Raw genomic sequence first — 14,942 nt, 5'->3', positions numbered from 1 at the left:
GAAGTGACTGTCGTAGGTCACAAAGGCAATGGCAGAGACAGGCCTCCAAGTTCAGGGATCTTTCCATGATATCTACCACTACTATGGGGCAGCTAGGTGGTGCAGTGGATAGAGCACCGGCCCCGAAGTTGGGATGACCTGAGTTCAAATCTCACCTGAAACACTTAGTAGCTGTGTGACCCTGGGCAAGTCACTTAGCCCCAATTGCCTCAAACATCTGTGACCATCTCCAGTTGTCCTGATGTATGTCTTGCCACTGGACCCAGATGGCTCTGGAGGAGCAAGTGAGGCTGGTGACTTTGCACAGCCCTCCCTCACTTAAATCCAATTCAGTGCAAGGGATGACATCATCCTGATGTCATGGTCCTCTTTGAGAATGAAGGACTAACAACAGACCCCCTGCTGAAGACTAATTTCCTGGGGTGGGGGCTTGAGACTGTGTCAATTTCTTGCTTTTCTAGTTTCCTCACCTCTAAAATCAAAGAGGTCATCCAGGCTCATTTCCCTCTGGGGGTAGGGAAGAGAAGATGCAGGATGATCCTAAAGGAAGTCAGGTGGGAAGACCCAAATCATCAATTCTCTTCCACTGTCTCTGTGCCCAAGGCCCTTTGTTGGGCCTTTAAAGCAAGGGTTCTTCCCCTTTTTGATGTCCTGACCACTGTGGCAGGGTGGTGAAGCCTATGAGCACCTGTCCATATTCATCACTGAAGGAAATGCTAAATTTTAGAAGTTAGTAAAAATGAAGATGTAATTTTCCCCCCATCTAAGTTCACGGGATTCAGGTTAAAAACCTTTTTGTCTAAGAAAGACCCAGTTACATGGGATGGGAGTGACAAGGTAGAGTCCCTTGCAGAGGTGATCAAAATCATGCCCTTTTTGTTTTTCTGCTAAACCCAGGAGTGGGTGGGACACCTCCCCATCCCAATAGCACGCACACTTAGTCTCTACCTGTTGAAATCTCTCCTTTCCAAGTCCAACTCAAGTGCACTTCCTTCATGAAGCCTCTTCTGATCCCTTCCTCACCCTTATTGGAAATGGTCTTGCTTGCTTGATTCAAAGGAAGCACCCTTTGTCCCAACAACTGGCCAGCTTTCTGGGGTCAAAACGTTTCCTTTGCTCAGGGATCAGTGACTTGCCCAGGGCTACACAGCTAAGAAAGTATCAGAGCCAATGTGGAGAGAGAAAGGAAATGTCTCTGATTGGAAAGAGAGCTGACCTCAGAGCCAGAGGATTGGGGTTCAAGCCCTGCTTCTGACCCATACTGACCAGGGCCAAATCATGGAACTTCTCAGCACCTCCAAGGACTTCCCATGACCCCGAAGGACAGTTGTGTGAGACTGGCTGTGTCACAGGTGAGAAAAGAGGAGATCATTACAATAAAATGGGGGCTACAGGGAGAGAACCTGACTCTCCAGGCTCCGTTTCTGACTCTAGATTTTCTCCTCCATGTTGGCCAAGTCCTCTTGTCCCTCCCTCTCCACTTTTAAGATTTTCTTCCCCCATTAGAACCTAAGAGCCTTGCATTCAGGGACAGTCTCTCTAATTGTATTTGCATTCCCGGTGTTGTGTGACCCTGGGCAAGTCACTTAACCCCAAGTGCCTCAAAAATCCAGGGCCACCTCCAGTTGTCCTGATGTATATCTTGCCACTGGATCCAGATGGCTCTGGAGGAGTGAGGCTGGTGACCTTGCACAGTTCTCCCTCACTTCAATCCAATTCAGTGCAGGTCATGACATCACTCTGATATCACGGCCTTCTCTGAGAACGTAGGACAAACAACAACATTCCCAGTAGTCGGCACCATGTCTGGTGCTCAGGAAGCACTTAATAGATGTTTGTTGACTTGACAGAGTCCCCCAAACTGAAGGTCACCGGTCAGACAAGGGACATGGACTCTGAGGAGAGCAGATAAGACCCACAGCATGACCAGATCATCCTGAAAACAGTGGGCTTGGGAGAAATCCTTTGCTTTTAGCTCTTGGAAAAATCAGAATTTAATCTTACCTCTACTATTTAAAAGTCTTTGAGTTCTTCTGGTTATTGGAGTGGGGCAAGCGCACCCATCTTTTCATTCCAATTCACAGCCACTATCACCATGGCTCCTTGTAAGATGCCCCAAACTCATGGAATGATGGGATTGTAGAGGCACCTCGGTAGGCCTCCAGTGCAATCCTACCTGCACAGGTTTGCCTTTTACATCATCACCTAAAGGAGATGGATCCAGCTTTACCTTGGACATATTCCTTTTGCTCAAAGGGCACGTCATCCTTACTGATGAATCATTGTTGTTTGGTAACAAAAATGGGCTGCATGTAGGGCTCTCGTTTAGGGATGGGGTATATGCAAGAGAGGGAACTCAAACTCCACCATTGCTTTTCAGAAGCAAAGCAAGAAATGCCTCTTGTAGCCAGAGAAAAGAATCCAGGGTCACTCTGAGTAACCAGATGGCCAGAAACTCTTTGGCCGTGCTTAAGGATCACATCCAGGCTAGAATCGATTTTGGAATTCTCCAAGTGTGTAAGGAAGGCATGAAATGGCCTTTCAACAAGGCCCATGAGGAAAACTTTCAGAAGAATCAATCCAAGTTCAAGGTCATCCCAGATGCAAGGGGAGGGAAAACAAGGCCAATGGCGCCATTGCCTGTTGGAGGCTGGTCTTGAGACAGGCTGTCCTTGTTGGCAGCTCTCAAAATACTAGACGGGCCCCAAGGAGCAGCAGGGTCTTCATTGTGATGCTGGCTCCAATGAGAGGACTCCTGACTTGCGGGTCTTGGGAGGTGGAGGTGGCGGGCCCTTTGCTTCTCGCCGGATGGGAAGCGGGGGTGCGACCTGAGAGGGCAGAGTTAAGAGAAAGGGATTTTTCTTCCTTATTCCTAACCCAAGGTCAGTTATTTCTTTATGTTATTTTGATAGTTGCAGACCAACCAGGTCATGCTTCAAATAGCACATGGCCACACACAATCCGTGCCAGCCATTTTCTTAAGATGGGCCTGGCATGACTTTTGTCATGTGCATAGCCTCCCCCCCAACCCGGCACTTCTCACTTGCTCTGGGAACATTACTAAAAATTAATCATGCCTTCTCTAGAATGTTGTTTATCACCTTTGGGATTCCCCAGAGCAAATTTCCCTTCTTTGATCACTCTTGTAGGGATTGTCTTGAGTTTACTTTTTTTATCTCCAGAGCTTGAAACCTAATAATTGCCTAATAAAATGCTTTTCATCCATCCATCCATCCATTTGTTTGTTCATTCACTCACATATTCATCCATTCACTCATTCATTCATTCATTCACTCACTCACTCACTCAATCACTTACCCACTCATTCATTCACTCACTCACTCACTCACTCAATCACTTACCTACTCATTCATTCATTCATTCACTCACTCAATCACTTACCTACTCATTCATTCATTCATTCATTCATTCATTCACTCACTCAGTCACTCTCACTCATTCCCGCCCTTCTTTCACTACTGTGCATCTTTTAGCTTTTGGCTTATGGAACACAGTGCCCCTCTGCAGGGGTTTGCCTGAACAACAAAAGGAGCAAGAAGGATTTCTCCTCCTCAGTACTGCCTTTTCCACCTTCAGGCAACTCAACCACACATATACAAATGACAACAACAACAACAACAACAACAACAATCACTCACATTTAGATAAAACTTTCAGGTTTACAAAGCACTTTCCTCACAACAACCTGGTAGAGTAGCTAGTGCATTTGTGCCCATTTTACAGATTGGTAAACTGAGGCTTGCATAGAGCTAAACCTGAGGGGATCACCCAGAACGTCTGTCATTCTGAGGTATAGAAATGTAAGACATTATTCCTCTTTTTGGGGAGGCAGAATGTAACAGTGGATGGAGAGACGGCCTCCGAGTCAGGAAGGCTTCAATTCAAGCCTTGTCCCTGATACACGCTAGCTGTGTGACCCCAGACAAGTTACTCGCTCAAGCTTAGTTTCCACATCAGTTCTCACTCATTTTCAAACCAAGCCCCCATGTGAATTTTCTCTCTCTCTCTCTCTCCTTTGTACCTCTCCTAGCCAACTTGTCTTTTTCTGGGAAAGAACAAGTTCCCGGAGGGCAGATACCAGCCTGGCTGCCTATTTGTATCCATGGTTTTTGGCACAGTGCCTAGCACATAGTAAGTGCTTAATAAACGTTTCCTTCCTTCCCCTCCCTCTCTCCCTCCTTCCTGCCTTCCTTTTCTATTAACCACTCAGAGTTCTAGACAAGTCTCCAACGTTGTAAACTTCAGCATAATTTCTGGTCTGCACCAGAACCTCTCCACCAGGACCTTCCCCAAACCCATCAAGTCATGTGTCCTGCTGCCCCTGCCACCCTGTCTTGAGAAGATGGGTGATCTGGGCTCCATTTTCAGTGAAACAGGAGCCAGTCAGGTAGGGTTGTCTCTCCTCAAAGCAGCCCAGAAAACTCATCACTCTTGAGCTGGGTTTTTTCTGAGTACCATCCCTTACCTCTGCTGACTTCCTTTGGCTGCTGGTCTCGTAGGGCTTGCTCTTGGGAGGTGGTGGGGGCGGGGTTGTAGTAGCACTAGAAGACATCAGTCCATCTACCTGTAATGTTGGAGAGCCTGGAAAGAAGAGAATCAAAGGTAAAATAGGGAGAAAAGAAGCACTGAGATGAAAGCCTCAGTACTGGTGTTCAGAAGACCCCTTTCTACTCATCTCCATTAAAACTCCCAAGTTAGTACTTTGCTCTTTGTTTGTTTAAATTGAACCTTACCAGAGCTGACCAACCAGAATGCTTATGGCTTCAGCACTTTTTTTTTTTTTTTTGGTGAGGCAATCGGGGTTAAGCGACTTCCCCAGGGTCACACAGCTAGTAAGTGTTAAGTGTCTGAGGTTGGATTTGAACTCAGGTCCTCCTGAATCCAGGGCTGGTGCTCTATCCACTGCGCCACCTAGCTGCCCCTTCAGCACTTTAATAAGTCAATCTAGGTCAAGTCTCTTTACCTCTGTGAAACTCAGGTTCTTCACCTATAAAATGGGAATAATGATACCTATGCTGCCTAAATTTATAGGTTATAGTTTAGCTCAACAGACATTTATAAAGGGCCTACTATGTGTAGAATAACATGCTAGATATTGGGAGACTCCAAAACGATACCATCATGACCCTTAGATACCATCCCCACCACCATCCATGGTACGTGGACTGGGGATGCATAGGCCAAGTTCTGTGGAAGGCTCTCAGAGAAAAGTTGACAGCCTTTGGGAAATCTCATGGAGGCAGTGGCTCTTAAGTGGGGGTTTAAAGGAAGGGTAAGAATTCAAGAGGGGAAGAGGGCAAAGGAGGGCATTTCAGGCAGAGGAAGCAGTGGGAGCAGACGCCTGGAGGTCAGACAACACAGGGTAATCGTCATCTTCATGGGGCATAGAGTTCATGGACAATGGTGATAGGAGAAAGGCGATCAAGGCAGGGTAAGGCAGCAGACTGGAGAGCAAGGCCCTTCCCTTAGAAGAGAAGCATCCTTGGAGCCCAGAACGGTGCCAGGCACACAGTAGGTACTTAATAGGCTCCTTGAGAGTCAGGATTATTCCGGTCTTTGTACTTGTATCCAAGTTCTTTTCATGGTGCTTGGGGCATCGTGGGGCCTGGATAAATCCTTGAATTAAATTGAAATAGGATGACCAGTGAGGGGGTGAAGTAATTTGCTGAGTGCTAGGCCCCATGCTCCACACTATAGATGAAACAGCCCCCCCTTCAAGGGACTTACCTAACTCAAACCTGTACAAGAGACAAGGCACAGGAATGGAGTGAATGGGACAGGGGAGAAAGTGGGCAGGGCATCCTTTCTCCTGGATCCCGCCTCTCCAGAGAGTCAAAGGTCACGTTGGCTTGAGGATCAGATGCCTTAATGGCTATCAAAGTGTCTTGGGACCCGGACACACGACATCAATGTAAGGTCTTCTGGCTTTTCCTGTTACTCTTCCTCTCGCACCTGCTGCCAGTGAGGCCAAGCGAGTGGACAAGACCCAGACACAACACTGGATTCTTCTGTCCCCCCAGAACTGAAAAAACGCATGTGTGAAGAGCACTTACTCTGGGTCCTGGGTGTTTTGGGGGTCAGTGGCGGTGGGCTCAGGGGCATTGATGAGGGCAGGGGCGAGCCGTGGAACAATGCCAGCCGGCTGTCCACCAACTGGAGGCTCTTGGGTCTTTGTACTTTGCTGGCAGAGGTCTAAGGAGGGAAAAGACAAGGAACAGAAGGAGCAACGATGCTCAGGGGGAGGCAAAAGGGCTTTCCATGAGCACTTCCCTCTGGACAAGACCATAAAATCCCATATCTTCCCCCTGGCCCCAGTTAAGAGAGGAGGACAGAGTTTGGGGACCGAGTCATGGAGGAAGAATGCAAAGGACCACAGGCTAGGGTGTGGGCCACTTGCTGACACCTCGGCATGAGTAATGAGCTGGTGCCCACCAAGAGCCCTCAGCTTGGATTCAGATTCCATGGCAGATCACAAGCTGCCTGCCAGGAAGTACATTTGGAAGCACACTATGGTTGGTCTGCGCTCCAACTGGAAGTTACAGCCATGGGGGCACCATCCCTGACTCCAAATTTCGACTCCGGCAGAGAAGTGGGGGGCCCTCACCCACCCACGCCCTGTGACCTTACCAGCAGGTCATCTTCCGGCTCTCGCTCCGCGATGACCTGAGACTTGCTAATGTTCCAGTCTTTCCGCTTGAACTTGCCGATACGATTATCGCCGTCTTCTCTGAGTGGCAGGTCCTCAACTTTGGCACCCGACGAAGCTCTCCGCTCTAGGAGGGGCTCCAGAATAGACCTGGCACCCAGGCAAATGGACACAATCTCAGCTATTATCCCCTTCCCTAAATCCCAGGTCAGTCTCACTGATGATCATCACCCGGAAGGAGGCACCTCAGAAGGGGTCCTTCATATGAGAAGTGGCAGCACCCTGAACAGAGCAGGTGCTTAATGCATGTTTGTTACATGGAACCGAATCAATAGGATTGAGCTAAGTCAACCCCAAGTTGTCTTACACTTTCTTTGTCTCATTCATGTGGTAGTAAAATACTCAAAAAGGGAGGTGGCTAGGTGGGATAGTAGATAGAGCACTGGCTTTGGAGTCAGGAACTCAGGAAGACAAGTCTTTGCCAAGAAAACCCCAAACAGGGTCACGAAGAGCTGGATTTGACTGAAACAACTGAACAACAATAGCACGCCAAAGAGGATCCAAACCCCAAAGAAATCCTGCCCTCAAGGACCTTACATTCTTCCAGGAGGCTATGATATGGACACAGGGAAATGGAAAGTGAGTAAGAACAAAGAACATCAACAAGCACGATGGCTTCCTGTAGAGCAGGGAAGCTCAACCGGGGCGTGAACTTGTTTTTTATAAAAAAAAAAAATTTGACAATTACATTTCTCTCTAGTAGTTTCCCTTGTGATCCTGCATATTTTATTTTATGCATGTAAAAGCCTGACTATTAGAACTGCCTGAAGGTTTCATCAGACCTGCCAAGGGTCCATAACATGAAAAAGTTAAGAATTTGGGGCAGGGGCCAGTGCTTGAGGAGGAGAAGCATGAAGGCAGGCAAGAGAATTCTCCAGACAGGGAACAATGAAGAGAACAGTTGGGCTGCTGGGAGGGACATCATGTGAAATGAGAATGCTACGAACATTTTGTTTTTGTCTTTTTCAGTGGGAGGGAGAGAGGTGGGAGGAAGAGAAAATAGATTTTTGTTCATTAAAAAAAATAGGCATAGAAAGGTAGGTGGAAGCCAGATTGCAAAAGGCTTTTTAGGTGCCAAGTTGGGAGGACTCTTTTATCCTAAAGGCAATAGGGAGCCATTGAAACTTCTAGTCAGAGGTGTGTGAATTAGGAATGGGGTGGGGAGGGAGAAAAGGAGGGATAGAGTTTGGAATTCAAAACTTTAAATAAAAATGTTAAAAAATTAGGGAAAAAAGATTCTTTATAAGAAGAAGATGATATTATAGCCCAAGGAGGCCACACACTGTTGTGGTGAGTGGCTGGGATGGATCTATTCACAGTCTTTGTAACAAGAGGCTTAGTTTTTATACAAAGTAGTTACTCACCCATCTGATCCTGGCCTGGAGGGAGCACTATCTGAGGAGGTGGAAGATGTAGAAACCACTGAGGAAGCCACGGATGTGACGGACAATCTCCTTAGGGTGGAAGACATGATGTAGGGCAGCACCACAGACCCCGTCCTGCTCTGCTTCCTCTCCGTCAAAGTGGGAGGCTGAGGAGCATAAGAAACATCAAGTCTAGGGGCTCAGTCTAACTAAGACTCATCTCAATGTCCAAGGCTGGACAGGTTGAGATCAATTTCCAGGAGGTACCAAGGAGAAGGAAAACAGAGGCAAATGCATCCCTTCCATGGAAGGAAACCAAAGAAAGGGTCAAGAACCGGCAGCAAGAACCTTGATCTATAATCTTGATTTCGAAGGACTGATGATGATGAACACATTTCCCCCTTTTGGTAGAGAGGTGGGGGTCTATGGGTGGGGAGTGTTACATACTCCACCAGATATCATTTTGGTCAGCTAAGCTGTTGTTTTGTTTTTGTTTTTTGCAGGGCAATGGGGGTTAAGTGACTTCCCCAGGGTCACACAGCTAGTAAGTGTCAAGTGTCTGAGGCCAGATTTGAACTCAGGTACTCCTGAATCCAGGGCTGGTGCTTTATCCACTGTGCCACCTAGCTGTCCCCTAAGCTGTTGTTTTGTTAAAAGTTGGTGTGTATGGTAAGCCAGTTACTGAAAAGTGAGAGTGAAATTTTTAAAAAGCATCAATAACACATAAAACAAAACAAAACAATATCCTTGTCTACTGGTCGAGCCATAGAATTCCCCAGTCTTGCTTCTTTTAAATGTATTTTAATGACTACTGGTAGAAAGGAAGAATGTTGGACCCAAATTATAGGATGGACCCCTTCAGTTATAGCTATGGTAATGAAACAACATCTGTCTCCAATAGGAAAAAAAAGGCAGGTGCTATGCCATAAAGGATGTTGTAAGTCGATAGCATAACCTGATTATCACTCATCTACAAATACCTGTTTGTGAAGCATGCTTGAATACACTGGATATTTCTGAGAAGGGCCTGGTGGTCCCCATTAGGTCAAAGCCATTGTCTGCTCTGAGCTCTCACTTGTAATCCAGAAAGTGAGTTAAGCTAACAGCTGACAGGGGGATGAAATATGGCAGTATATAAAACATCCTTCCTCCAAAACCCCCCACCTTTCTGCCAAGAGGAAGAAGCCCAGTTTCAGTACCTGTTTTGGGGAGCAAAATTAGTCACTACAATTATTCAGAGGTGATGTTCCTTTTAGTATTCTTTTCATCTGTATTATTGTGGTCATTGCATATACTATTCCCCTCACTTGACCTTGTGTCCATTAAGACAAAATCTTCTCATATTTCTCTGAATTCTGCACATTTCTCATTGCTTATCATATATTGACATCCCCTTACTTTCACCTTACAGTCTGTTTAGAGACATTCCCTGATTCCTGGGTACTCACTTTGTTTTCTGTTCTTTACTAGTTCACAAGGGGCTGTCGACTATGGAATAACATGGAATCTCATAGGGTCATGATTTTAGACCTAGTAGGGACCATCAAATCAAACAGGGGTTAAGTGATGATTTGTCAAAGGTCATCGAGGTCACTCTATCCACTATACTATCTACCAAATGCTCTTGATGACTACTATTTTATAATATAGTTTGAGGCCTAGCCCCTCTTTATTCCTACCCTTTTTCATCATTTCCCTTGATATTCTAGATATTTGTTATTGGTTAAAATACAGAAAATAGAAAAATGGAAAAGACCAGACAAAGAGGGACAATAAAAAATAGCACTTAATAACCTAGTGTTCCGTTAAAATCAAAACCAAAAATTACTTAGGAAATGATTCCTTATTTAATAAAATCTGCTGGGAAAATTGGAAAGCATCCTGTCAGGAATCAGGCTTAGACAAATCTTATACCATGTTCCACAGTAAATTCAAAACTGACCACATCTGGAATGTGTGAATTTATGATCATGTCATAAAAAAATTAGGTAAGAAGTTAATTATGTATCTTTTAGAGTAAGGGTAGGGGAGGTAGGAGGGATAGGAGTTCTTAAGCAAATAAAAGATAGAGACAATTACAAAAAGCTAAAAGAGATTATCTTGATGACATGAAAAGATGACAACAGATGATAGAATTAATGTTGGAGGATTTATAGACAGCAGGCACGCTGATGTATTGTTGGTGGAGCTGTAAGACTGTATAACTATTCTGCAAAGTAATTTGGAATTATGTAAATAAGGTGACTAAAATATCCATATCCTTTGACCCAGAGATTCTCTTGTCATTGTCATTGACAAAAAGAAAATCTTCATATTTATAGCAGCACTTTTTATGATAAAATGACAAAACAAACTACAGTGCATGAATATAATGGTGATATTCCATTATTGTGAGAAAAGATAAATACAGAGATGTCTGAAAAGATTTCCATGAATGGATGCAGGAAAAATTTAGAAGGGCCAGAAAAATAATATAGACACGATCTACACTAACGAAAATAGAAAATAAAACCACAAAACAATCAAAATTAATGTTGTGAGTTAGAGAAGACAAGATTGGCCCCAAAGAAGAGATATGAGAACATGCTCATTTGAAGAATTAGAAGAATTTGAGGTGGGGCAGTTCATGAGTATGGAACATTACATACTGATGCCCATTTTTTCCCATGTATTGATTGGCATTGATGAATATTTTTCTTCTTGTTATTTTGTTTTTGTTTTTTTGGCAGGGCAGTGAGGGTTAAGTGACTTGGCCAGGGTCACACAGCTAGTAAGTGTCAAATGTCTGAGGTTGGATTTGAACTCAGGCCCTCTTGAAACCAGGGCTGGTGCTTTATCCACTGTGCCACTTAGCTTCCCCTTTTTGTTTCTTTTTTAAGACATAGGAAAGATACATGAGAAAATCTAGCAGTGAAAACAAAAGATATAGAAAAGATAGAAATAAAATCTCTTAGAAGGCAATAAAGGCATTAAACAAAAGAGTGAAATCAGGGGATGGGTATGAAGTCAGCCTAGAGCCTGGAGCTGACTGCTCAGATCGTTTGGTTCTCAGACAAAGCTTACCAGAGTGATGACTCCATAGAGTTTCTCCACCTTCTCCCTGAGCTCCCGGAAACAGGTGGTCAGCCGGTCATGCAGGGGCTTCAGCTGCTCTGTTAGCTTCTCCCCATGAATTCGGATCCCTTCTCCAAGTAGGGGCATCTGGAGAAGTGAGAACGGGAGCAGGGAAGGGGATGATTTAAGAATGGAGGCTGTCACGTGGAAGGACCAAACGGGGTCCTATTCCTAATCCCATACTCTACCAAAGAGTCATGGATGAAGAGCTAGAGAGGATCTCAGGGACCTAGTCCAGCCTCCACATTTTACAAAGGAGTCAACTGGGAGGCACAGAGTGCTAAAGTGATTTACTCAGGGTTGCACAGCTACTAAGTGTCTGAGGCAGGATTTGAACTCAGGTCTGCACGATGCTTCTTTGGCCCACTAAGATTTTGCTCTTTAACTACAGGCAACTTTTTTCATTGCAGACATAGCACCTCTGGTCTTACATGAGAACATGGCTGTGTCAAAATGATGTCAATAAAACTCAACAGAGGATAAAAATACACTGTTGCTGGGTCTAAAACTTGGGTCACTACTGGCCAGAGTGCCAGTGGAGCACCCAGGCCCTCCAGATGCCAGGCTCTGTGCCCTTCATTGTGCCATTGCCTATTGGTTTCTAAGATCATTGAGGTATCCACAGCATGCCCAGTGCTGGTCCCCTGGCTGGAGTTGGTGCTCTGCCCATCAGTCGCTGTGTTCCTCTGGAGGGTGGCAGTTTTGGGGTGCATACCTGAAGGGCGATTAGGCGTTTGAGCAGCTCAATCTTCTCTTGGTCCTCAGGGTGCTCCTGCTGGTACTTCTCTGTGAAAAAGGCCTGGGGGTAGAGGACAGAGAAGAAGCAATTGTGAGACGAGCCTAGCTGTGGATGTCTCTCCAAAGGTGGGCAGTGAGGCCTGTGAATGAGTGGGGAACAATGAAAGCATAGGCCCATTGCTGTGTGAGCATCGGGGAATGTCAGGGATCACAGAATCTAGAGCTGGGCAGAGAGAAGAGTTGAGGATGATTCTAAATTTGTAAATCTGGGTGATGGAAAGAATGGTGGGGCCCCCAGCAGGGCTTAGCACAGCTCCTGGACTATAGTAAGTAGGTGCTTAATAAATGCTTGTTAATTTAGGGGTCATAGCTGAGGATTTAACATCAACGGAAAAGAGAAATTAGGAAGAGGGGAGGGTTGGGGAAAGTGGTGATTTCTATGGGGAAATAGAGGATTTAAAACACAAATGAAGGAAAACCACAGTGAAGCCAGGGTCTATGCCTGGAAATCCCTACCTTAGATTTAAACATTTTATTCTTAAAATTTTATTACAAAACTTGTCTCCTTTCCCTGCCTGTCTCATTTCTGAAGGAGCTTTTGACTTCAAAGTCCCCTTCATTTTTTCTTTTCAGTGCTGTGAAAACCACCCTGTTATTAAGAGCAAAGGGTTTTTAAAAGAATGAAATGATGAAAGTAGATGATGCATTTCATGTGGGAAACAGCTCTAAGCCCTCTTTCTGTGACTTGGCAGAGAATGGAAATATCTGCAGCTCAGGAAGACAAATCTCAGACTGATTGTAAACCTTGAAAATAGCTAAGCCAGATCATTCCATTCTCTCATCTCCAGTGGCAGGGGACTTTTTTATTTTTAATTTAAGATCCTCATCTGCCTCTAAAATGTCACAACATTCTAGAACCTCAGGCATTGGAAGGGAGCTTGGATCATTTAGTCTAACCCATACTGGAAAAACAAGAGCCTTTCCAACATCCCCACCAAGTAATCATCTAGTCTCTTACACATTACTCCCCCCTACACAGTCTATGGTTCAGTCTTCTTGGTCTACTTGCTACCCTGCACACAGTGCTCTATTTCCCATCACAAAGCTTTTGCACAGGCTGTATCCCAGGCTTGGACTACTATCCCTTCTCATGTCTACCTTTTAGAGTGTCTGGCTTTCTTTAAGACTCAGCTTACATACAGGAAGCCATGGCTAGTGCCTCCCCCTTTAGTATCGCTTTGTATCTATATTGTATATATCTTGTATACATTTTTGTATACATCTACTTTGTATAACATACCTGTGCTATTATGTATGTGTTATTTTCCCTTTTAGACTAAAAGCTCCTTCATGATAGGGACTGTCTTTTACTATTCTTTGTTACCTAGGCATTCAGCATAGTGCAAACACATAGTAGGTGCTTAATAAATGCTTGTTGACTTCACTTAATTTTCATCCTGGGGGAAGGAAAGTTGGAGGATGTTTTCATTAGGTACATTAACAAGTTGCATTTGTGAGATTCCTGAAGAACCTGGGTTCAGATCCTAGCTCTTCCAATGGATACGTCCATGACCTTTGGCGAATCATTTCACCACCCTGGGCCTCAGCTTCTACCTCTGTAAAATGAAGAGAATGGAACTTCTCGACCTTCAGGGTCCCAAATGATTCTAACTCTGGCCCCATGTTCCTAGCCTTAACCATGATACCGATCGGTTGTGTGCCTGGGGATGAGCCCTTTAATAATTCTGTTTGCCCACTGGCAAGTAGAGAGAATGAAAATACTCTCCTATCTTCTGGGGGCAGGGGGGAAGGAGTCAGTCAGTCAATAAACATTTATTAAGCACCTACTATGTGCCAGGCTATAATGCAAAGGAAACATGCTAAATCCTACAGATCATTAACCTTTACATGCCTGGACCTCCTGCTATGGGTCCCCAATGCCATGGTTAGTGCTTACCTCAATCACCTGGTTCATCTAAACCTGGGCTTTAGCCACACATTACTCCCCTGGCCATTTCCTGTCTACTATCATGCTATCACACATGTCTACCCTCCTTTTCCCTGCTTTCTAGTTCTGAGAACATAATCCAATCAACTCCCTCATTTCTCCTAACTAGTATATCGATCCACTTCCCGTGGTACCACTGCCCATAGCTGTCTTTTATTTTCCTCCTCTTCTTTTTTTTTTGTGAGGCAATTGGGGTTAAGTGACTTGTTTAGGGTCACACAGCTAGTAAGTGTCAAGTGTCTGAGGCTGGATTTAAACTCAGGTCCTCCTGACTCCATGGTCAGTGCTTTATCCACTGTGCCACCTAGCTGCCCCAGCTGTGTCTTTTCATTTATTTATTCCAGTTACATGTAAAGGTAGTTTTCAGCATTCATTTTTATAAGATTTAGAGTTCCAAATTTTTCTCCCTCCTTCCCTTTCCTCCCCCCTCCACAAGACAGCAACCAATCTGATATAGGTTATATATGTACAATCCACAAGTACTCTTTTTCTTTTTTTAGTCTGTGTTCAATCAATATCAGTTCTTTCTCTGGAGGTGGATAGTATGCTTCATCATTAGCCCTTTGGGGTTGTCTTGGATCATTGTATTGCTGAGAGTACTTAAGTCATTCACAATTGCTCATAGAACGATACTGCTGTCACTGTGCACAGTGTCTTCTTGGTTCTGCTCACTTCACTACACATCAGTTCATATGAGTATTTCCAGATTTGTCTGAAATCATCCTGCTTGTCATTTCTTATAGCACAATAATATTCTATTACAATCATATACCACAGCTTGTTCAGTCAATCCCTGATTGATAGACATTCCTTTGATTTCCAATTCTTAGTCACCACAAAGAGTTGCTGTAAATATTTGTTGTATAATTTCTTTTCCCTTTTCTCTTTTCCAGCTGGGTCTTTTCAAACCAAAACATACTTACCTTGATCCCACTGCCCTATATATGTTATCTTTTGCTATGAGAATGGAAGCTCTTTGAAGGCAAAGACT

At 44.6% G+C, this 14,942-nt stretch overlaps 1 protein-coding gene across 1 annotated transcript in view; it reads right to left on the bottom strand.

The window, feature by feature from the left end:
• Positions 1-271: 271 nt before the first annotated feature.
• Positions 272-14,942, bottom strand: part of DOCK5 (dedicator of cytokinesis 5) — a 230,297-nt gene continuing 215,626 nt past the window's right edge. Inside the window, exons 46-52 of the mRNA XM_043988287.1 lie at positions 11,921-12,004; positions 11,155-11,292; positions 8,092-8,258; positions 6,649-6,817; positions 6,075-6,213; positions 4,487-4,602; positions 272-2,828 (exon numbers count right to left, since the gene is read on the bottom strand). Of these exons, the coding sequence (XP_043844222.1) occupies positions 2,724-2,828; positions 4,487-4,602; positions 6,075-6,213; positions 6,649-6,817; positions 8,092-8,258; positions 11,155-11,292; positions 11,921-12,004 (918 nt within the window). The 3' untranslated portion in view covers positions 272-2,723. The remainder of the gene's footprint in view (positions 2,829-4,486; positions 4,603-6,074; positions 6,214-6,648; positions 6,818-8,091; positions 8,259-11,154; positions 11,293-11,920; positions 12,005-14,942) is intronic.

This window comes from Dromiciops gliroides, chromosome 2 (genome assembly GCF_019393635.1).
Source record: "Dromiciops gliroides isolate mDroGli1 chromosome 2, mDroGli1.pri, whole genome shotgun sequence".
Taxonomy (NCBI): domain Eukaryota; kingdom Metazoa; phylum Chordata; class Mammalia; order Microbiotheria; family Microbiotheriidae; genus Dromiciops; species Dromiciops gliroides.
The sequence above is the reverse complement of the archived record's forward strand: the minus strand, read 5'-3'. Positions and strand labels throughout refer to the sequence as shown.